The sequence below is a fragment of the Scyliorhinus canicula genome, chromosome 2 (assembly GCF_902713615.1).
Source record: "Scyliorhinus canicula chromosome 2, sScyCan1.1, whole genome shotgun sequence".
NCBI classification, from domain to species: domain Eukaryota; kingdom Metazoa; phylum Chordata; class Chondrichthyes; order Carcharhiniformes; family Scyliorhinidae; genus Scyliorhinus; species Scyliorhinus canicula.
This window is the reverse complement of record NC_052147.1, coordinates 41,927,084-41,951,463: the sequence shown is the minus strand read 5'-3', so window position 1 is coordinate 41,951,463 and position 24,380 is coordinate 41,927,084. Positions and strand designations below refer to the sequence as shown.

At 47.7% G+C, this 24,380-nt stretch overlaps 1 protein-coding gene across 14 annotated transcripts in view; it reads right to left on the bottom strand.

Annotated features, from left to right (window-relative positions):
• The window catches only part of LOC119952899 (MAPK/MAK/MRK overlapping kinase-like), a 313,636-nt gene that overhangs the window by 226,181 nt on the left and 63,075 nt on the right, over positions 1 to 24,380 (bottom strand). For all 14 annotated transcript variants that reach the window (XM_038776537.1, XM_038776527.1, XM_038776517.1 and 11 more), the window contains one exon: positions 22,679 to 22,749. In XM_038776537.1, the coding sequence (XP_038632465.1) occupies positions 22,679 to 22,749 (71 nt within the window). The remainder of the gene's footprint in view (positions 1 to 22,678; positions 22,750 to 24,380) is intronic.

Genomic DNA, 24,380 nt, shown 5'->3' with positions numbered 1-24,380 from the left:
ATTCTAAGTGTGAAATTCTACTAACATCAAGTAAATTAAAGAAAATTGGAGACAACCTGTCTATGAGAAACATCATTTAAAGTCAAAATCAAAGGCAAAGTTATGAGCTGGGGACAATTGGCAAATTAAACTATTCAAATGACAGAAATTAAAAGTAACACCTCTTGAAACCAAAGCATTTTTTGAATATCACAAAGGAACCTTGAACATCACAAAGGACAATGTAATCAGATCATGCCAAAATGAATACTTAGTTGTATTAAAAAGTTTAGATCAAAGATACTTTTTAACAATCAAAGTGAAATAAGTCCTCCCCGTGTGTGCGTGGGTTTCCTCCGGGTGCTCCGGTTTCCTCCCACAGTCCAAAGATGTGCAGGTTAGGTGGATTGGCCATGATAAATTGCCCTTAGTGTCCAAAATTGCCCTTGGTGTTGGGTGGGGTTGCTGGGATGGAGTGGAGGTGTTGACCTTGGGTGGAGTGCTCTTTCCAAGAGCCGGTGCAGACTCGTTGGGCCTAATGGCCTCCTCCTGCACTGTAAATTCTATGATTCTTTGATTCTAAGTTAATTTACAATAAGGTAATAAAAACGTAATAATTGTTAGAAAGAGAATATAAACCCAGGGAGCAGAACCAGAAGGGAAGGGGAGGAGAACTCAGAGAGAGGAGAGAAGCATATTCAGCTTTCACAGCTTGGTCATGGGAAAGACAAGACGAGCAGCCGAGCTTAAACAGCTATACATCCAAGGAAGACTAGAATTTAAACAGGAGTCAGAGTCAGCTGAGAGATAGCTAGCAGAGCCAGCTCTTATAGTTCAATACATGGGATCAACAAGACACAGCAACAGAGCTAACCAGCGAACACATCTCAAGAAGACCAGACTTTAAAGAAGATTGATTGTCAAGGTGGGCCTGAAGGTCCCTCCAACCAACCAGCAGGATCCAGAAGCAAGATCTTTTTACCTTTCTGTAAAGCAAGTGTTTGCAGCTTTTAAAAGAAAAAATATAATAATAAAATAACTTAACCTGAAAAAGTGGTTATTCCTAAAGTCTACTTTACTTACTTAGCAATGCAGGACCCAGGACATCGATGCTACTAAGTGGTAAGTAGATAAAATCTTCAGTGAAAGTATGGGTTATACCGGGGGATAACTTGAAAATATAGTTTGACCAGAATAGCACCCACTGAAGACTGCATCGGAGACAGGGAGTGAGAATCCCTGTTCACCATTTAGAATGTCGGCCCTTTTTGGTATAGGTGGAATTCTAAGAATAGTGGTGGGTTTTCAAAATCAGGTGGGATTATTTGATAGGCAGTGTAGGGAAATATAAAAACCAAGTTTTGATACAAATATTGTAATTGTGGGATGAAATTCAAGCCTGTATTGTTCTGAGTCATGATATAAGTGAAATGCTACATCAGCCTTTCAGGATCCAGACTACAAGTGTGAATACCAGCGTGAGTGAGGGTATGGAGCACTATTCAGAAGTCACAATTCAAAACTTGTAAGCCAATTTGGGCAGAGAGGGGGACAGTACCAGAGAGTGCAGGTAAAAAGCTCTTGGTGCACTGCTGTCTCTCTCTCTTTGTTCTCTTTCTATTGTTCTCTTCCTTATGCCTTGCTGGGCTTTTATTTATTTTGTTTGTATTTGAATGTGTGCTACTCTTGCAATAAACTCAATCGCAAACTACCACCAGACCCCGTCGCTTACTTGAAAATAAGAGACCAGACAAGCAGTGATACACTTGAAACCCGAATGTCACAATAAAGTTTGAAAATATCTAATTAACCAAGTCACCCTACATGGAAGAATAACAGGTTTGGGGTGAGCGAGAGGCATGCGAGGTATAAAGAGTGCATGGAGGTGCAGAAAAGCAGGAAAGCAGAGACAGGGCAAAGAAAGCAAGCAGCCTTACTCAGACCAAAGAAGTGAGCAGCCAGAAGTACTTCAATGACCTGGTAGGCTTGCATGTATTGATAACATGACAGCCATAACATCTCCTGCATTGTGAATAACCCATATACAGGGGCTCAACAAGGATGAATGTGTGTATTAAGCATCAAGACTGAGATAGTGTCACTCCAGAGCACCGTGGCCAATCATCAGCACTTGATGCAGTGCCAGACATGGATGAACACAAACAGCCGGCCACCCAGTACTGCAATAATGGGCACAAAATGGCACAGCCTTATTGTCATCGCGGAGGCAGTGATGTCACACATGACTGACTCATAATTCAAGGGAGAAGGGAGGAATCATTGGTGGTGTGCCCTTCTTCACATTATAATGCAGACGGAGGAGGAGTCAATGGTTATTGGCTGAAGACAAGGCAGGTGTGGAGCACAGGGAGCGCAAGAGACACAATGACTGCAGTCCCGAAACCTCACTCATCTTTTCATTGGAATGTACAGTCAAGAGAAAGGAAGCCGAGGGATGTTGATAACTGTGCTTTTGCCTCTCTCACACGGCCAGTTGTGGAGGTGGCACAGCAAAGGGTATCGAAGCCAGAGACTTCAAGAAGGAATCACCATCAGCCTAGTGCACCCTCCACCAGCAAACTTGTGTTAATAGGGCATGACACACAATTAGAATAGGTGATGCCAGTTGGTGAACACAGCACAAACATATAGGAGTGGGTGATGGAGGCAGTGACAGCTTCGGCCAGTTCTCATTTGAGGAATGAGGACAGGCTCAGCAAAGCTCAGATCCATGCAGGCCCTTAGGAGTCATAAGCGAAGCAGGCGCATTCATCAAGAGTTTCCAGAGACTGTTCACTTGCATATGAACACGATGGAGCAATCCATCCATGCCATGAAGGGATCCATCCATACTATGTATCATGCATCCAGCTTATCTCCACTGAGAGAATGGCGAATCCAGAGAGCCACATGCAGCAGGGTACTAAGTCTTTGCTGGAGACATGAAAGGGTTTCCATAATGTGTGTCAACTTTGAGCAATGCTGAGCCCTGGGTTGATGTGATAGATCATAGGTGCATGGACCAGGTGGTCGTCTACTGCTCTCAAGCAGGGGAGTGCATGTGGAGCATGAAAGAATCAAGGAATGGATAGTTGAAGGCCATTGGGGCTCTGCACAAGGTGCTTCTCAACCTCATTACAGGTAGTGATGCATTCAAGAGAATCATCTGGCAACGGTTCAACTCTGCTTTGGGAGGTTGGTGCCATGACAAGTTTTTCATCAGGCCCAGGGGCCATTCACTGCACACGTGGCCATCAAGATTCCCTCAGAAGAGCCAAACACTTATTTCTCCAGGAAAAGGTTCCACTCACTCAATATACAGATCATGTGTAATCACCACAGAAGTGCTTATGTAAAGCACACACCACCGTGATCCAGGAGATATTGGAGAATTTCCCAGAATGATAAACCTCTGAGGCACATCTTCTAAGGGCATGCTCAATGGCCAACCTAATAGCTAGTTGGCTGTAGTTCTATATTTCTTGTGCCTCAGTGTTGCAGTTCTACACTGGGGTAAGCAGTCATATTCTCAGTGGCTACCCCTTGTCACACAGGATTCATTTCTGAAGGTTTACTGGAGTAAACAATTGATGCACCTGGGACTGTCTCAGAATAAAGAGACATGGTTGCTTCCCAGGAGCCTAGTCCCTACTTGCAGGAACCTTTTGCATTGGTTGCACATGATCTGCACATTTGAGTGAGTGGAACTCCTTCCTGTAGATGAATGCACCTGAGCTTGGATGGCCAGAAAACATGTTGTGCATGACATGGGCAGTACGGTAGCATGGTGGTTAGCATAAATGCTTCACAGCTCCAGGGTCCCAGGTTCGATTCCCAGCTGGGTCACTGTCTGTGCGGAGTCTGCACGTCCTCCACGTGTGTGCGTGGGTTTCCTCCGGGTGCTCCGGTTTCCTCCCACAGTCCAAAGATGTGCGGGTTAGGTGGATTGGCCATGCTAAATTGCCCGTAGTGTCCTAAAAAGTAAGGTTAAGGGGGGGGTTGTTGGGTTACGGGTATAGGGTGGATGCGTGGGTTTGAGTAGGGTGATCATGGCTCGGCACAACATCGAGGACCGAAGGGCCTGTTCTGTGCTGTACTGTTCTATGTTCTATGTTCTATGACCTCCTGATCTGAAGGGAACCCTGCCATGGCTCGAACGCTGCTTGTTCTCCTGACCTGGGTTACATGATTGGTCCAGAATCTTCATGTCCCCGCCCCCTTGCCTTGTAAATAGGCCTGCTTGATGCAACGATATGCCGCAGATTGCGTGATCCCACCAATGTCCCCAGCTGATCCCTAAAAGTAAAAATGCTGAGCCACAGGCAGTCTGAGTCCACATTCCAGAAGCCTCAACACCTCCATAGATCTGTGACCATCTTTTTTGATAACCACAGCCTTCGGAAGTACTGGTGCTCCAACAGTTCCATGAAGCTAATCCACTGTCTCATTGTGAACTGGTATTACCTTCCTCGATCATCTGACTGCCTTACTGACAACTTGGCACCCTCCACCTGCACATACCAGCACAGCGTCATGCTGCTGATGCCCCTCCTCTGCCCAGGGTAGCCCATTCCCATGTGGCTGAAGCATCTGCCCCTCACTCGTCTCCAGATGGAGGGGACAAATTCTGAATGCAGGAGACTCATCTTCATTTGTAATTTTCAACCTTCGATGGGTGTCACACCTTACGTCTGCCTTGACTGGGCTTGGTGCAGGGATCCTGAGTGAATACCTCAACCTCAAAAGGTACTGGCCTCGGCAGCAGTCCTTCCATACAAAAATCCCTTCAAAGCACATTGTCATCCAATCACAGTACAAAGTCTTCCTGCTTGGAAAATCTGCACAACTAATGCCCCTCAGTTAAAGGCAACAATTATCCCACCCTCTGTGCTCTCTCCTCATTTAGACTGGCGAGTCACTGAAGCTCCATGGGTCCTGTACGTATTTACAAAATTAAAATCCCTATGTAAAATTTCTGTAAATGGTCCACTCTTTACAGCTTCAGTTGGGTGTCCTCTGCCGGCCAGCGGGCTCCTGTCTGCTTCCCAGCTGCCCTTGTGTTATGATCCCAGTTGATGTTATAACTGGACGGGAAGATTCCAGATTGGCTCAAAAGACCGTAACTTTTACATTTTTTAAACACTGAGGAACAAAGTTACAGGGCCACTAATTAGTTAACAAGAAAAATAAATGAAAATTGATTATACAATACTCCTTTATTCCTTTCTTAGATTAGCAACTACACACAGATTTAAAGATTAACATAGATTTCAAAGTACATCTTAAGCTACAATGGTCTCATTAAACACAAAAATGTCAGTTAACAATCCTTTGTTATAAACTAACTTCTCAAAGAGGATACATCTAAACATGGAAAATTCTAAAGTATCTCATAACAATTTCTAATACAGTTCTAAGAAGTTTAATAGAAACATACTTACAAAAACCACAATGGTCTTTGTTTGATGACAGTAAGAAGTCTTACAACACCAGGTTAAAGTCCAACAGGTTTGTTTCAAACACTAGCTTTCGGAGCACTGCTCCTTCCTCAGGTGAATGAAGAGGTATGTTCCAGAAACATATATATATAGACAAATTCAAAGATGCCGGACAATGCTTAGAATGCAAGCATTTGCAGGTAATGAAGTCTTTACAGATCCAGAGATAGGGGTAACCCCAGGTTAAAGAGGTGGGAATTGTCTCAAGCCAGGACAATTGGTAGGATTTCGCAAGCCCAGGCCAGATGGTGGGGAATTAATGTAATGGGACATGAATCCCAGGTCCCGGTTGAGGCCGCACTCATGTGTGTGGAACTTGGCTATAAGTTTATGCTCGGCGATTCTCCGTTGTTGCGCGTCCTGAAGGCCGCCTTGGAGAACGCTTACCCAGAGATCAGAGGCTGAATGCCCTTGACTGCTGAAGTGTTCCCCGCATGGAAGGGAACATTCCTGCCTGGTGATTGTCGCACGATGTCCGTTCATTCATTGTCGCAGCGTTTGCATGGTCTCGCCAATATACCATGCTTCGGGACATCCTTTCCTGCAGCGTATGAGGTAGACAACGTTGGCCGAGTCTCACGAGTATGTAACCGCGTACCTGGTTGGTGGTGTTCTCACGTGTAATGGTAGTATCCATGTCGATGATCTGGCACGTCTTGCAGAGATTGCCCTGGCAGGGTCGTGTGGTGTTCGTGGTCGCTGTTCTGAAGGCTGGGTAGTTTGCTGCAAACAATGGTTTGTTTGAGGTTGCGCGGTTGTTTGAAGGCAAGTAGTGGGGGTGTGGGGATGACCTTGGCAAGATGTTCATCTTCATCGATGATGTGTTGAAGGCTGCGAATTCGAAGCGACCATCTTCCAGCACTCTGGCTTGTGGTTATAACTGCAGTGAGGTCATTTGAAGAATTTCTGGTCTGTCAACTCAAGGATCTTCCTTAGGCCCTGCATTTGTCTAAGGTGACTTAATGAGCCTAAGGATGAGCTAATGATTTTGCAGCTGCATACTGACTTTTAAAATATATTTCTGCTATATTGGTTTTATTCCACTTTGAATTAGAATACTTTGTGGGGAATTCCAGTGGCAGGCATGGAGGGAGCGGTCGCACATTTGGTAGCTCCCGCTCAAGGTGGATTTTTTTGGATCTTTCCCCGTTCGTAGGGTGAAGTTTGGATGGAAAAGGTTTAGGAGTGCCAGGAGAAAGTGAGACTCCACTGGTGTGGCTGGTGGCTGGATCCACAGACCAGAAGTCGATCGAGAAGGAGGAGTATCTTCATGCGCCACAGGTCAAGATGGCGGAGGGCAAAGGGCCTATCCTGCCCGCCCAGTGGTCAACAGAGCAGTTGGTGGATTCCTTAAATGAGAAGTTCAGCCAGCAGAGGAGGGAAGCCCATGAGGACCTAAACATGGTGATAGAGCCGCTTAAAGTGGGGATTGGCCGTGTGGAGCAGAAACTGGTGTCCCAGGGCCACGCGATTCAGATAGTGGAGGAGACAGTGAAGGAGCACGAGGAGCAGCTCTTCTTGTTAGTGGCCGAGATGGGGGTGATGCGAGAGGCCCAAAAGCAGCTAAGGAGAAGGAGGAGGATCTGGAGAACTGCTCCAGAAGAAAAAATCTGCGGATTGTGGGGATGCCCGAAGGCATTTAAAGAGTGGGTGACGGTATGTATGTGGCCATGATGTTGGAAACGTTGATGGCAGGGGGCCTTTGCCTGGCCCCTGGAGGTCGACCGAGGGCACAGGGTGCCGATGAGGAGGCTGCAGACGGGTGAGCCGCTGAGGGCAATATTGGTGCAGTTGCATTGTTTCCTGGACAAGGAGAAGATTCTGCGATGGGGGGAGGCAGACGAGGAGGTGCACATGGGAAGGGAATGAGCTGTGGGACCTGGGTGCAGAACTGGCGAAGAGGAGGAACGGGTTTAACTGTGGCAAGGCTCTTCAGGAAGTGGGTGAAGTCTGGGCTGTTGTACCCAGGCCTGCCTCTGGGTCACCTTCCAGAATCAGGAATATTGTTTTGGTACGCCAGAGGATGCAACATAGATTTTGAGAGACAATGAACTTGCAGGAGAAGGAGGACATTGAATTTTGGAGGTGGTGTCTTTTGATGGTTGTTCGGAGAGCTTCTCTCTTTTGAAATGTTTTGTTGGACTTGGTGGTCGGGTACTTGGGAAGCACCAAGGACAAGTGCACCTTTTTTCTGTTTCTTTGTTTCTTGAGGGAGTGCGAACGGGGGGGGGAATCAGTGGAGGGGTAGGGGGCTTGGAGAGGAGAGAGAGGAAAGAGACCCGTAGGAGTTTCTGTATTTTTCTTAAGTGCACCGGGTGTACTCCTGGATTGACTTTCTTTTTCTTTTTTTAAAATACATTTAGAGTACCCAATTCATTTTTCCAATTAAGAGGCAATTTAGCATGGCCAATCCACCCAGCCTGCACATCCTTGGTTTGTGGGGGCAAAACCCACACACACACGGGGAGAATGTGCAAACTCCACATGGACAGTGACCCAGAGCCGGGATCGAACCTGGGACCTCAGCGCCATGAGGCAGTGGGGCTAACACACTGCACCACCGTGCTGCCCTCAGGATTGAATTTTTTGTGATGGACAAAGCGCCGTTGGCAGGTATGGTCAACCCGGTGTATTCGGCGATTGTGGTCTCAGACCATGCACTGGGTGGATTTGCGAGTGGACCCAGCACCCGCCGTGGAGGCTGCATGTGGGTTGTTGGCGGATGAGGCAGTATGCGAGGTGAGGGCTGTCATCCGGGGGTATGTGGAACTCAACAATACGGGGGAGCTTTCGCTGTGGGAAGCACTCAAGGCAGTGGTTAGGGGGGAGGTTTTTCCGATTCGGCAGCACAGGGAAAATATGAAACGAGCAGAGGTGGCAAGGTTGGTGGAAGAGATTTTGAGGGTCAATACGAGGTATTCCGAGGCCCGGGAGAGGCAGGGTTGTTGAAGGAGTGTCAGAAGGTCCAAATGGAGGTTGGGTTGGTGTCTACAGGGAAGGGGATAGGGCAGTTGCCGAGGGCCAGGGGGAACGATGTAAGAGTACGGGGAGAAGGCGAACAGGATGCTGGCCACCAACCTAGGAAGCAGGAGGCGGCGAGGGAGATTGGAAGAGTGGATACAAGCTGAACATGGGAAAGAACGAGGTGTTCCCGATTGAGACCAGAGGGCAGGAGAGAAGTTTGGGAAACTGCCGTTCAAGGTGGTGGGGTAAGCTGCACGTATTTGGGCATCCAGATGGCATGAGGCTGGGTGCAACTGCATAAGTTGAATTTTGCTTGGTTGGTTGAGCAGATGAAGGGGGATTTTAAGAGGTGAGATGTACTTCTTATCATTGGCGGGTCAGGTGCAGTGAAGAATTTTTTATTTATTTATTTATTTATTTTTAAAATTTAGATTACCCAATAATTTTTTCCAATTATGGGGCAATTTAGCGTGGCCAATTCACCTACTCAGCACATTTTTGGGTTGTGGGGGCGAAACCCACGCAGACACGGGGAGAATATGCAAACTCCACACGAACAGTGACCCAGAGCCGGGATCGAACCTGGGACCTCAGCGCCGTGAGGCAGTTGTGCTAACCACTAGGCCACCGTGCTGCCCTAGATGCAGTGAAGATGACAGTGCTGCTCCCGCTCTTGTTCCAAAGTCATTTTTTTTTTTTTAAAAAGGAAAAAAGGTCAATGCATTGATTTTGGTGTTTGTGTGGGTGGGGAACACCCCGCGTGTCAAGAGAGCGTTTTTGGAACAGGGGTGGGGGGGGGGGCGTGGGGGCTGGCGTTGCCGCATATAATGAATTATTACAGCGCGCCTAACATTGCTATGGTTAGTGGGGAAGGGATCGGTATGGGGGCGGCTTCTTGCAGGGGAACAAGCTTAGGGGCATTGTTGATGGCGCCTTTGCCGTTCTCGCCAGCCAAGTACTCCGTGAGCCCACTGGTGATGTCGGCCTGGAGGGGATGGGAGCTGTGGAGACAACAGAGACCGGACAGTGCCTCAGCGTAGGCACCAATTTGTGACAACCATACGTTTACGCGGGGGTGGGGCTGGACACAAGGTTCTGGGCTGGCGGCAGGGGATTGAGCAGTTTGGGGATCTGTTCATCGGGGCAGCTTTGCGAACTTAGAAGACCTGGAGGAAAAGTATGAGCTGCCCAGTGGGAAAGGGATTCGGAGCCGCCGAAAGAGGGGGTGTGGGTAAGTTACCTGGCAGAATTCCTGAGGTTGGAAAAGATCAAGATCTTCTTGAGAGGGTCGGTTGATGGGTTCACCTGGAGGTGGGAGCCATTCATTAACTTCTTGAAGGAGGACTGGGGTGTCAGCAAAGGGGAAGGGGAAATACGGGGGTTAAAGTGGGAAGGCAGAACGGGAGGAAGGGAAGGGCAGGGGGGGGATGTGGCTGTTGGTTGTTTATTATGCTGTACAATTTGGCTTCTGCTCTAGTTCAGTGTTCTTCAAACTCGGGGGCGCGACCCGCGGGTGGGTCACGGGCGGATGTCGGGAGGGTCATGATGTCGTCCTTCACGGCGCTCCTGATTGCGCAAATCCCCGCGCAGCAACCGGCTTTTAATAACGCCGGCTGCAAGCAGCCTTTAAAATGGCCACGAGCATGTAAAAAAAAAAAAAATCAGCCACATTGCGCATGCATCGACGCGCATGCGCAAAACCATGCGCATGTGCGCCGATGATCGGGCGCGCATGCGCAGTGGGACCGCTATTTTTTTGTTAAATGGTCCCAGCTTTTTGTTTACAAGTTCAGGGGGTTTTTATTCATTTATTTTATTCATTTTATTTTTATTTTTTTCATTTATTTTATTCATTTTGGTTTTTTGTACAAGTTCGGGGGGGTTTTATTCATTTTATTTTTATTCATTTATTTTATTCATTTTATTTTTTTTTACAAGTTTGGGGGGCTTTGTTTGATAAAATTTTACAGGAAAAAAATGGCAGAACTTTGGACAGATGGAGATCCATACTTTGCGACACCAGAAGGCTTCACCTTCATACAACAGGTTCCATTGGAGGAACGTGTAAAAGGGCCAAAGGGACCCAAAACCATTTCCTTCATTTTGATCAGCAGCAAACAAGGCAAGAGAAAATGGTGGGTCGCTCAGGATGGTCGGCGTGGGTCGCGAAGGCAAGCCATGTTGGGTCCTGAAGGTTGGCTGGTTGGTAAAAATGGGTCCCTGGAAAAAAAGTTTGAAGAACACTGCTCTAGTTTGTGTGTTTGTTGCTGATATAAATGCCTCAATAAATTAAATTCTGCTTCTCAGTGTCATTTTTCTAATTCAAATTCTGTAGACAGTGCTGTAGCCCTAGAGCAGCATGGCGGCACAGTGGTTAGCACTGCTGCCTCACAGCACGGAGGACCCGGGTTCGATCCCAGCTCAGGGGTCACTGCCCGTGTGGAGTTTGCATGTTCTTCCCTTGCCTGCATGGGTCTCGCCCCCACAACCCGTGTCTGCGTGGGTCTCATCCCCACAACCCAAAGATGTGAAGGGTAGGTGCATTGGCCATGCTAAAATTGCCCCTTAATTGGGAAAAAAAAAAAATTGGTTACTCATTTTAAAAAACAAGTGTAGCCCTAAGCACAATAGAAACACAGTTGGAACTTAACCAACCCCCACATATACAAACACCTTTGTCCAGCATTAATCTAATGAGAGGTTTTAACCTTCCAGGCAAAGAAACAATAAATTAAACATACCAAAAACCATATCTAAAACTTGGAAATGTGCCAGCTGGCAGGGAGCCTGCATATGATGTGGTTTCCCACTATATTCCTGGCCAACTCCATCCCATTTCACGGGCCGAGAAAATTCTGTTCAGGAAGTGTGTGGACAAAAAAGGGGCACCAAATTTAGATCTGCAATACAGTCAGAGAATGTGTTCAAAAGGTCAGAGATCCTGAGATTGCTTCAGCCATTTCCAGCGTGGCCCACATGGCATCCAGTGCTGGAAAGTGCACTCATACAAGCATCCCCTGCATGAGCCAGGATCCTCCTTACCGGTGTTGTCATGACAAAACTCAGCTTGACCGGCTAATTTGATGCTCCATTGTAAATGGGGTTTCACAAGATTGGTCCACTCAAAATACTTGCCACTTAAGAACATGCATTCAGCTGCAAAAGGGGCCCAGCAGAATCATTATTTAAAGGGCCAGACAAGAACTCTCTGAATATTGACAGGAGACATCCGGCAGGCTGACCAATACATTCAGAATTTTGGGATGCATGGTCATCAGACTTTTTCTTTATGTCAACCCATCGACGTCCTCATCTGAATCTGCTGTAGAAGAGCTCATCCGTGACTGCCCTCCGGGGAGCTGGCACATGGACTGTCCTATCCTCCTGGACTGGATACAGCCCACTCATTTTTTGTTTTATAAAAGTATTTTTATTAAGGTTTTGCAGAATTTTTCATAATAAAACAGTAGTAACCATAATAACAAAACAAACTAGAGTGAACATTAACATAGTGCAAAAAGAGAATATACAATAACAATTAATAGACATTACCCCACGCGACCAAGTCTTCCCACACCATCCCAATGAAGCAATTGCTGCTGCTGCTGACATTTTAATTTTCTCCGAGAAAGTAGACGAATGGCTGCCACCTCCGAGAGAACCCTAGTGTCGACCCTCTTAAGTCAAACTTTATTTTCGAGGCTGAGAAACCCGGCCATGACGGTAACCCAAGTCTCCACACTGGGGGGCTTAGAGTCCCTCCACATTAATAAAATCTGTCTCCGGGCTACTAGGGAGGCAAAGGCCAAGACTCTTTCGCCCCCCGAACTCCCGGGTCTTCTGACACTCCACAGATTGCTATCTCTGGACTCGGCCCCACCCATGTGTTAAGCACCTTGGACATTGCCCTTGCGAACCCTTGCCAGAACACGCTAAGCTCCGGGCATGCCCAAAACACGTGGACATAGTTTGCAGGGCTGCCCTTGCACCTCATACAACTGTCTTCTACTCCAAAAAACTTGCTCATTCTTGCTGCCATTATGTGTGCCCAGTGGACTACCTTAAATTGAATTAGACTGAGCCTGGCACATGATGAGGAGGAATTAACCCTGCCCAGGATCTCTACCCACAGACTCGCTTTCAACTCCTCACCTAGCTCCTCCTCCCATTTGCCCTCGAGCTCCTCCACCGGGGTTTCCTCCGCCTCCTGTAGTTCCTGGTAGATATCAGACACCCTCCCCTCCCCCAACCAGGTGCCGGAGACCACCCTGTCCTGTATCCTCAAGTGGCAGTAGCGTTGGAAAGGCCACAACCTGTTTTTTCAGGAAGGCTCGTACTTGCAGATATTTAAAGGGGTTTCCTGGCCGCAGATTAAATTTGTCCTCTAGCGCCTTCAAACTGGGAAATCTTCCGTCTATGAACAGATCTCCCATCCTTCTGATGCCTGCCCTCTGCCAGCTCTGGAACCCACCATCCAACCTGTGGTTGTTGCATATCGGGGTCCAGACCAACGCTCCCTCCACTTTCTTGTACCTCCTCCACTGTCCCCAGATCTGCAGTGTCGCCACCACCACCGGACTTGTGGAGTAACGGGTTGGCGAGAACGGCAAAGGAGCCGTTATCAAAGCTCCCAGACTAGTGCCTTTACATGACGCCGCCGCCAGCTGCCTCCCATGCCGCCCCCCCTCGCCCCCAATCGCCCACTTCCTAATCATAGCTATATTGGCTGCCCAGTAGTAGTTGCGAAGGTTCGGCAGTGCCAACCAACCCCCCCCCCCCCTACTGCGCTCCAACAGCAATCTCCTTACTCCCGAGGTCTTACTCGCCCACACAAAGCCCATAAATGATCCTACTCACCCGCTTAAAAAAGGCCTTAGGGATGAAGATGGGGAGGCACTGAAAGACAAACAAAAATCTGGGGAGGAGAGTCATTTTCACGGTCTGCACCCTCCCTGCCAGTGATAGTGGGAGCATGTCCCACCTTCCATTTGTTCCACCAACCGGGTCAGGTTGAGCCTGTGCAGGGCATCCCATTTCCAGGTCACCTGTATACCCAGGTAACGAAAACTTTTCTCTACCATCCTGAGCGGCAGCTCTTTCAGTCTCTCCTCCTGCCCTTGGCCTGGATCACAAACAACTCGCTCTTTCCCACGTTCAGTTTGCACCCCGAAAAACTACCAAAATCCCTCAGAATCCACAGAACCTCCCCCATCCCCTCCACAGGGTCCGAAATGTACAGGAGCAAATCATCGGCGTATAGCAAGACCCGATGTTCCACCCCCACCCCCCACCCCCCCCCGCCCCCTCCCCCGAACCAGTCCCCGTCAGTTCCTCGAGGCTCTCAGCGCCATAGCTAGTGGTTCTATAGCTCGGGCAAATAGTAACGGGGAGAGGGGACACCCCTGCATCATTCCCCGGTGAAGCTCGAAGTACCCCGACTTCAGCCGGTTTGTACATACCAGCTGCCTGGTACTGCAATTTCACCCACCCAATAAAGCCTTCGCCAAACCCGAACCTCCCCAGTGTTTCCCACAGGTACTCCCACTCCACCCAGTCAAAGGCTTTCTCTGCGTCCATCGCTATTACCACCTCCGCCTCCCCTCCCTCTGAGAGCATCATAATAATATTCAAAAGTCTCCGGCCATTGGTATGGAGTTGTCTGCCTTTAACAAACCCAGTCTAGTCTTCCTCTGTCACCCCTGGGACACAATCCTCAATTCTTGTGGCCAGAACCTTAGCTAGCAATTTGGCATCCACGTTTAAAAGCAAAATCGGCCTGTATAAGAACATAAGAACTAGGAGCAGGAGTAGGCCATCTGGCCCCTCGAGCCTGCTCCGCCATTCAATTAGATCATGGCTGATCTTTTGTGGACTCAGCTCCACTTTCCGGCCCGAACACCATAACCCTTAATCCCTTTATTCTTCAAAAAACTATCTATCTTTACCTTAAAAACATGTAATGAAGGAGCCTCAACTGCTTCACTGGGCAAGGAATTCCATAGATTCACAACCCTTTGGGTGAAGAAGTTCCTCCTAAACTCAGTCCTAAATCTACTTCCCCTTATTTTGAGGCTATGTCCCCTAGTTCTGCTGTCACCCGCCAGTGGAAACAACCTGCCCGCATCTATCCTATCTATTCCCTTCATAATTTTAAATGTTTCTATAAGATCCCCCTCATCCTTCTAAATTCCAACGAGTACAGTCCCAGTCTACTCAACCTCTCCTCATAATCCAACCCCTTCAGTTCTGGGATTAACCTAGTGAATCTCCACTGCACACCCTCCAGCGCCAGTACGTCCTTTCTCAAGTAAGGAGACCAAAACTGAACACAATACTCCAGGTGTGGCCGCACTAACACCTTATACAATTGCAACATAACCTTCCTAGTCTTAAACTCCATCCCTCTAGCAATGAAGGACAAAATTCCATTTGCCTTCTTAATCACCTGTTGCACTTGTAAACCAACCTTCTGTGACTCATGCACTAGCACACCCAAGTCTCTCTGAACAGCGGCATGCTTTAATATTTTATCGTTTAAATAATAATCCCGTTTGCTGTTATTCCTACCAAAATGGATAACCTCACATTTGTCAACATTGTATTCCATCTGCCAGACCCTAGCCCATTCACTTAACCTATCCAAATCCCTCTGCAGACTTCCAGTATCCTCTGCACTTTTCGCTTTACCACTCATCTTAGTGTCATCTGCAAACTTGGACACATTGCCCTTGGTCCCCAACTCCAAATCATCTATGTAAATTGTGAACAATTGTGGGCCCAACACGGATCCCTGAGGGACACCACTAGCTACTGATTGCCAACCAGAGAAACACCCATTTATCCCAACTCTTTGCTTTCTATTAATTAACCAATCCTCTATCCATGCTACTACTTTACCCTTAATGCCATGCATCTTTATCTTATGCAGCAACCTTTTGTGTGGCACCTTGTCAAAGGCTTTCTGGAAATCCAGATATACCACATCCATTGGCTCCCCGTTATCTACTGCACTGGTAATGTCCTCAAACAATTCCACTAAATTAGTTAGGCATGACCTGCCCTTTACGAACCCATGCTGCGTCTGCCCAATGGGACAATTTCTATCCAGATGCCTCACAATTCCTTCCTTGATGATAGATTCCAGCATCTTCCCTACTACCGAAGTTAAGCTCACTGGCCTATAATTTCCTGCTTTCTGCCTACCTCCTTTTTTTTTTAAACAGTGGCGTCACGTTTGCTAATTTCCAATCCACCGGGACCACCCCAGAGTCTAGTGAATTTTGGTAAATTATCACTAGTGCATATGCAATATCCCTAGCCATCTCTTTTAGCACTCTGGGATGCATTCCATCAGGGCCAGGAGACTTGTCTACCTTTAGCCCCATTAGCTTGCCCATCACTCCCTCCTTAGTGATAACAATCCTCTCAAGGTCCTCACCTGTCATAGCCTCATTTCTATCAGTCGCTGGCATGTTATTTGTGTCTTCCACTGTGAAGACCGACCCAAAAAACTTGTTCAGTTCCTCAGCCATTTCCTAATTTCCCATTATTAAAACTCCCTTCTCATCCTCTAAAGGACCAAAATTTGCGGGTATGACCCGCAATGTTCCCCCCCACCCCATCTGCTCCATAAAACCCTCAGTTCCTTAGCCACTGCCAGTCGCTTCCCTGTCCTGGCCTTCAACCGGTCCAGCTCGGGGTCGATGACTGTGTTAAAGTCTCCCCCCATGATCAGGTTGTGTGACTCTCAGTCCGGGATTTTGCCCAGCATGCGTCTCAAATTCCACATCATCCCAATTCGGAGCACAGACGTTCACAAACACCACCCGGAACCCGTCCCACTTTCCACTCACCATTATTTACCTGCCCCCCTTATCTGCCACAATTCTACCAGCCACGAATGCCACACCCTTACGGATCAGAATTGCTACCCCCCTGTCTTCGAATCCAGCCCTGGCCTACCCATCCCTTTCTCAATCTCGTGTGATCTGCGAGCTTTAAATGTGTCTCCTGAAGTATTGCTACATCTGCCTTTAACCCCTTTAGATGCACGAACACGCGCGCTCTTTTGACCAGCCCATTCAAACCCCTCACATTCCACGTGATCAGCCTAGACGGGGTGCTAACCCCCCCCCCCCCCCCCCCGCACCGACTAGCCTTCGCCCTTTCTTGGCCAACCTCGAGCCCATGCCCTTCGCTTCCTCAAGCGCCCCCACAGGGAGCCGCCGCCCCGACCCTCAATTGGTACCCCTAAATTGATACCTCCTCTGTCAGCAAAGCAGCATCCCCCCCTCAACAGCCCCACAATCCAAAACCCCCTGCCAAGCACCGGCTGGGCACTTGCTCACCCCCCACTACGCTCCCGAGAGTCAGCTGACCCAGACAGCTCCCGCCCCTGGCGCCGATCAGACTGTCACCTCATTGTCCGGACCCTTCTCCCCAAATGAATAAACCAATTAAACTACCTCTCCAGCCCCAGTGAGTAAATAGTAACACGAAACAAAAAATAAACAGAAGACACTAACATTGCCCCGTGAGGATACTTGCTGAACCAAGGCTCCAACTTCCTGAAAATTCGCACTAAGTACAGGGCCCCCTCCCCCCTCCATATCTCAACTTTGCCGAAAACACTGCACCCTCCAGCCACCACCACAGCTCTTACACACACCCAACATTGTATACAATCTTATATTAGAAACGGTACCGTGCTACCCAGCCCCACCGCCGCATTCCACCAAAGCTCAGCCGTCCTTTAATTCAAGTACAGCTTTTCTGGTTTGACGAATGACCACACCTCGTCCGGCATCTCAAAATAGTGATGCTGTTCCTTGTACGTGACCCATAGCCTTGCTGGGTGTAGCATCCCAAATTTCACGCCCTTGCTGAAGAGGGTCGTCTTCACCCGGTTGAATCCAGCACGCCTCTTGGCCAGCTCTGACCCAGGTCCTGGTAGATGCGTATCACGCTGTTCTCCCACCTGCTGCTCCGTTCTTTTTTTGCCCACCGTAAGACAAGTTCCTTGTCCAAGAAGCTCTGAAATCCCACTACCATGGCCCTCGGCGGTTCATTCGCGTTGGGCTTCCTCGCGAGGGCTTTGTGCGCCCTGTCCAGCTCCAGGGGTCAAGGGAATACCCCCATCCCTATCAGCGGCCCAGCATCTTGAACACAAATGCTCCCGCATCTGACCCCTCCACACCTTCGGCGAGGCCCATAATTCTCAAGTTCTGTCTCCTGGACCTGTTTTCTATGTCCTCCAGCCCCTCCTGCCACTTCCTGTAGATGTCATCCTGTACCTCCGCCTTAAGGGCCAATGCGACCAACGCGTCCTCATGGTCGGACAGCTTTTTCTCCATCTCCTTAATCGCTTTCCCTTGTGTTGCCCGAGTTGCGATCATTTTGTCTATTAATGCCTTCATCAGGGCCAGCATGTCCTTTTTAAGATCAGCAAAGCAGCTCCTAAGGAACTCCTGTTGCTCCTGTGCCCACTGCACCCATGCATCCTGGTCTATACCGGCCGCCATGCCGTGCCTCGGCACCAGCTCCGCACGCTTCTGTCTGGCGGGACTTAAACGCTTCACCCGGCCACTCCTGGTCCAGCTATCCATACAACAGAGAGGGAATCCTTTTGGCAGTGTTCGCTTCACCAGTCTGCCCCAAAAAGTCAGTGGAAACTCCTGAAAAAGGTCCGAGAGTCCGTTCCAGACGGGAGCTGCCGAATGCACGACCCACTCCTCCATGGCCGCCACCGGAAGTCTCGTCACCCCTTCCTCAATGGCCTTGGCGAGATCTTTTCACAGTTGTTCCCTCTGCTGCTAGAATTCAGCTTTAATAAAGGCTCTCGAGTCAGCTTGAAGCCTTTAAGCTCGCCCTTCCCCCGCCTGCATGCTGGAAGAGGCTTTTGTCTTTGCTGCAGCTCCAGCCAAATCTTTCACTGTTTCTGCTGGGTCTGGTAACCAAGAGACATACCATTCCTGGGGGAAAGTACTTCTCCAACTTTAACCTTCATCTTTTCATCAAAATTCAACCCCGTATTGATTCAAAAAAGAGCTCTTTTCTATAACCTTGGGCAGGAGCTGCCTTGTGTGTGACCACTTACTCCATGGTCCACACGGGAAGTCGATACAGCCCACTCGTGTCCAATGGCTTATCACCATATGCAGATTCTAACTCTATACTAGATATGTGCATTGTTGAACTGGTGGCTAGCATTGTCAGATCAAGTGAAGTGGCCTCCATCAGTGTTGTGCTATTGTTCTCACCTTTCTCCTGGGGCCACTGAGGCTAGGCTGGCGGCAGTGTCGGGAGTGAGAGCAGAAAATCAGAAAGCAAAAGGTTAGATTGAGGAGAAGGGGACTGGGTAGAAAGTAAGAGGCCTATGGTCACACCCATCTACAGTTAGGTTATCATTTCAGAGAACAGGATGAAGGTGAGCTGAAGTTGAGATTGGGCACAAGGCAGTAACATATCCTCCATCTTCTCAGCGACACTGGATGTCACAGGTTTGGTCATGTCTGGCCACATGACCCAGAGAACCATCTCCTCCAGAGGGCTCAAGAGACGCAGCATCTTTGGCTCCAACTGTTCTGTTCTGTTCCCACCTGTTTCAGGCTACCTTCTCCCCTTGTGATTGTGTTGTTTCAGTCATGTGCTTGATAGTTGCGTAGCGGGAAGTAGGAGTTGGGTAGGAAGCTGCAGCAGAGTTGGGTGTGAAGTTGGCATAATATGCATGTGAAGTGGAGTATCTGGATGTTAGACCGACGTCCTAGATGTCAGGAACTGTTGATGGGCGAGTGATAGAGGTGTGGTGAATTGAGCAGCACGAGAGGTTGGTGTGGATGTCACATGAAGATGTATTCGCTGATCTTGACTACTCACATGGGATTACTGAATTTTTTCTGACACTGCTATTAAGACATTGGGGCTGGACTCTGGGAATGGACTTCCTTGGCCAACAGCTCCCCCCATTAATGCTGGGCATGGTCCTTAAAGGCCTACCTCCTCCTATCAACCAACACCACCAATACTTGAGTGCTGCATCAATGAATCTGGGAGGCTTCTTTCTTCCCTTTGTTCCGTTTTCTTTGTTCAGAATTATGGTAATAATATTCAGCAGCCTTCTGTGATTCAATAGCTCCCCTCTCAGAGAGGTTGAATGCCTTAAAGAGGAGCAGGCTGTCTGTATCGTGTGATCTCTAAACAATGCTCAGTTCTCTGCGGAGTGCTCACGTAGATGGGCCCTGTTCAGATCAACACTACAATCATTATAGCATATTAAGAGGAGAAATGTGTGTTGCCTACCTCAATGGTAATAGGTGCAGGGCTCACAATTGACAATCTGTCACCTCTCAAAAATGTTATCACTTCTAGAAAAGCAAATTCTAGCTCAAGACTTTTAATTATATAGATATAAAAGCTTCTCAATTACACTATTCCATTTGCTAATGCCTCCTTAAAGAGTTATATAAGAGTTTTGTGGCAGTCATACCAAGCACAAAGGAAGATGGCTATGGTCTTGGAGGCCAATCATCTTAGTCCCAGTACCTCTCTGCAGGAGTTATCAGGGAAGCATTCTAAGCCCAACTATTTTCAATTGTTCATCAGTGGCCTTTGTTCCAAAAGTGGGATGTTTGTGAATGATTCGCAATCCTCAGACACTGAAGTAGTCTGTGCACACATGTAGCAAGACCCAACAAAATTCAGGCTTGGGCTAATAAGTGGCAAGTAACATTTGCACTACACAAGTGCTAAGCAATGACCATCCCCAACAAGATGGAATCTAACCACCTCGCCATGATGTTCAATAACATTATCGTTGCTGAATCCTCCACAGACATCCAGGGGGTATAACAGTGACCAGAAACTTATATGGACCAGCCATATAAATCAGTGTTTGAGTTTTCTTTTCCCCAGGACCCTTTTTTACAAACAGGCCGACCTTCGGGAACCACGCTGGCTAACCTTCGTGACATACCATTTTCACTTACCTTTAATGCAACAGGTGAGCCAGCTTGACCCTCATGGTCTCACTCCGATCAGGTTCACACGAGCAGAGGCCAATGCGCATATCAGGTTCAGAGTTTAGCTGGTTCCTTTGTGCTGTCTTTCACCTTTGTGAGGATGGAAAATCCAACCTCGCACATGTAGATCATTGTGAAGGGCAATAGCAACAAAATGCTCATTTTACTCAGCACTGGACATGCCTCGGAGATGCTACTCCAGAATGCTGACAGACACGTGGACTTGTGGAGTGTTTTTAATATGCTATAACAAGTGGGCGACAAGTTCAGACTCTTAATTTGGAGTCAGCTGTAAGTTAATAATTGAGAGTTGCTCTGGGGTCTCAAACGCAAACGTATTTTTCACCCATCTCTTCTCTTTCAAAATCGGAAACTTCTCCTCTGGAAAGTAACAACAAAACTGTTGATCAGGGCAGCCAGATGCGACTGAATAAGGCTTGCCAGTCTATTGACAGATCCCTTACGAACACGGTTTTCTTCGATGTGTGATGTGTCATAGCAGTGTGGGAAACATGTTGGATTTGTACTCACATATGCCAAATTTTCAATTACTTTGGAAAGCATCTATTTCTTCAGTGCCGAGAGCAATCAACATCCTTCCCTTGTAATTTGAAATTCAATTCGCTTACAATTGAAAAGATGTCTGCAAGGCAAGACATAGCATCCAACTTTCATTTGTCAGTACTCCTCTGCATATAGCACACATGGGTTTTGCATCCTGATCTGCATTGGCACAATTAACAAAGCCATACATCAAGAAATGTTCTGCATTGTAGGCTGTTCACCAGAGGCCCTGGAGTTCTGTATAAGTTCACATTAGCACTGCTTTGTCTTGCTGTGGTCTCTCCTGTGCAGCTCTCTCCAGCAGATTCAGTTGTGAGATCCTGGCCTGTTTGTGTCTCTGCCACTCGCTTCCTTATAACAAAATGATCCATCTTCAGTTCTTCACAGTTCTGATGTCTTGCTTGCTCACAGTTAGAAAGTGGAGAATCTGTTCTCCATGGTTTTGTGCCAAAAGTACGGACGACAGAGCACAAGAATGCCGGGTGCGTGACCTGCTCTCTATCGCTGCTTCTGGTGGGAAGACTGCATGGTTTGCATTTAGAAGCCGGTCGTGGCCTTCACTTTCAACGTAAAAGCCAATAATGGTCGGCATTCTTAAAAGTTGGTTACGGCTACTGGCTGCTTCTCCCGGGATCGGGAACAATCGGTGACCCTCCCGCAACCCACCCACAGGTTGCGACCGGCAGTATGAAAAATCCTGATATAAAAGTAGCGTGGTTATAAGGGGAGGTTAAGAGACTGAGAAGTCTCCAACTCCTCAAAGCCTTTCCAACATCTACAAGGCATAAGTCAAGTTTGCGAGGAGTACTCTCCACTTACCTGGATGTGTGCAACAACCCTCAAGAACCTTGACCTTGAAGCCTGCTTGATGGCCATCCAATCCACCATCTTTATTCACTCCCACTACCACTAGAATAGTGGTAGCAATGAGTATATTTACTAGATGCACTGCAGCAACTTTCCAGCGCTCCTTCGACAGCACCTGCCAAACCTCCAACCTCTTACAACCTAGAAGAACAGATGCAAGGGAACACCACCAACTGCAAGTTTGCTTCCAAGTCACACATCATCCTGACCTGGAAATTATTGTTTCACTATCGCTGATCAATATCCTGGAACTCCCTCCCTAACAGCAGAGTGTCTGCACCTAGGCCACAAAAAGGGCAGCACAGTGGCAAGCACTGCTGCCTCACAGCACCAGGGTCCTGGATTTGATTCAGGCCTTGGATAACACGGTGTGGAGTTTGCACGTTCTCCCCGAGGCTGCGTGGGTTTCCTCTGGATGCTTTGGTTTCCTCCCACAGTCCAAAGATATGCAGGCAAGGTGGATTGGCCATGATCAATACACGCGGTTGCGGGGATAGGGCGGGACAGTGGGCCTTTCAGAGGGTTGGTGCAGATTCAATGGGCTGAATGGCTTCCTTCTGCACTGTATGGATTATATGGATTCTAACTGCAGTGGTTCAAGAAAGTGGCTCACTACCACCTTCTCAAAGGAGATTAGAGTGGGCAATAAATACTAGCCTTGCCATGATGCCCACATCCCAGGAATCATTTAGAAACAGTTACAGTATAGAAAATAACTTAGATATGACTTTTCTATTATTGAATAATGTAAGCAATTTATTAGAAGTCAGTCAATATAATAATACTGACCTCGTATAAGCTCATAGATATTCATGTCCATTAGTTCACATATTAGAGCAAGAGACCCGGACCTCTTATCACTGGAAAGAAACAGCCAAGAAGAAACAAAACCAGTTAGTTACATTTATTCAGGTGTCCTGGAATAGCTGAAACATTTTAAAATAAAAGAATGCTTTAAACCTACATTTTAAAGTGCTTTTCCTCAAGCATTCCATTTTCAGCTTCAATTTTGTAATGCGTTCAAGTGCAGTTTGTGGTTGAGAGTGTTAAAAGATTCACTGAATGTCAATTCTCACCTCAGCAGTACTTTGATGGAGAAACTGGTGTATAGTGTAATGGACAATTTTAATACTTAATATTGAATAACTGCTTAATAGCGTGATTAACTAAAGCTGCAGGCGTGTGTGTGTGTGTGTGCGCGCGCAAGGTTAGAGAGAGAGAAACTGCAAAACTGATATCCCAGCTGTCTGAAGGTCAAGATAGTAAAGTTAGGAGAAAAACAACTCCTTATATGGAATGGAGATTTACTTGTATCTTTTGAATGTATAAAGACTGAAGGTTGCGGCGCTCGGCGTGCTTTCCTCTCTCTCCTGTAGAGAGAGGAGGGTGTCCTCTGCAGAGTTAAGAAATAAACTAACTTTCTCTAATTCATGACTGATTGTTTCTGAGTTTTCCTTTTTCCAACCACAGTTCTTGGCGACGAAGGATGGGATCCCGTGCTTGAGATAGACACTGGGAGATTCCGGGGAGGCGTTAGCGCTGACACATTGAGGGCTTTTCACCTCATCTCAAACGCTTCAATTGGCCATCAGCGTGCGAGGACCAGGAATTACTGTGTCACCTCAGCACCGGGATCCGGACTGAAATCTGTGGTAAAGAATTGCTCTATTATTAATTATAGACAGTGGTGAACAGTCTCACAGTGACGGGTGGATTTAGACTTGGATCTATCAAACAGGTTGGACCTGTAAAAATACCTAAACGGTAGGTATTGGTTTGCTGGTTTAGGAAAACCAAGCCACCTAAGCGGACGCGATTACGTGCGGGAGCCTCCGGAGGAAAATCAAGTCACAAGGGATAAGGCCGCTGTGAGTCTGGGTCACCAGTAAGAGACCGGTCATGGGTAATAGCAATGGAAAAAACAAACAAATGCGCAAGTTTAAATAGCCCTAATATACGATACATGGTTACTAATTATGGACAAGACTCGGTGAGTCAAGTTAAAATGTGGGTGAAGGAGTGTGGTTTTCCTGAAGGAGGAAGTTTTAGTTTAAGACAATTGGAATTATTAAAAACTCAGTTAGAACAGAGGGCAAAAGAAAGTGGAAAGAAAAGCAAAAGGAAAAGAGAAACGATAAATTGGGCGGCTTACGGTATGTGGAAAACAGAGGCAGAAATAAGAAATAGACGATCACAGGCGAAACCCAAAGAAACTGCAAATAAAACCAACTCTCTTCAGTGTGTTAAGTCTATTTCAGGTCACCCCATTCCGGATGATCCCGACCTGGATGGCTGCCCCCAACGGCTCCTCCACAAGTGGCCCCCACAAACCCAGGCCAACAGTCGCGACCGAGCCCTCCACCATATAGTGAACCCCCTCGGGGAACGCCTGAGACGTCCATGGGAACTCTACCGTCAGGAGCTGACCATCACCCCCTTTACCCAGATATCAGTACCATGACTACATCTGACTCCCCAGTAGCTCACCATA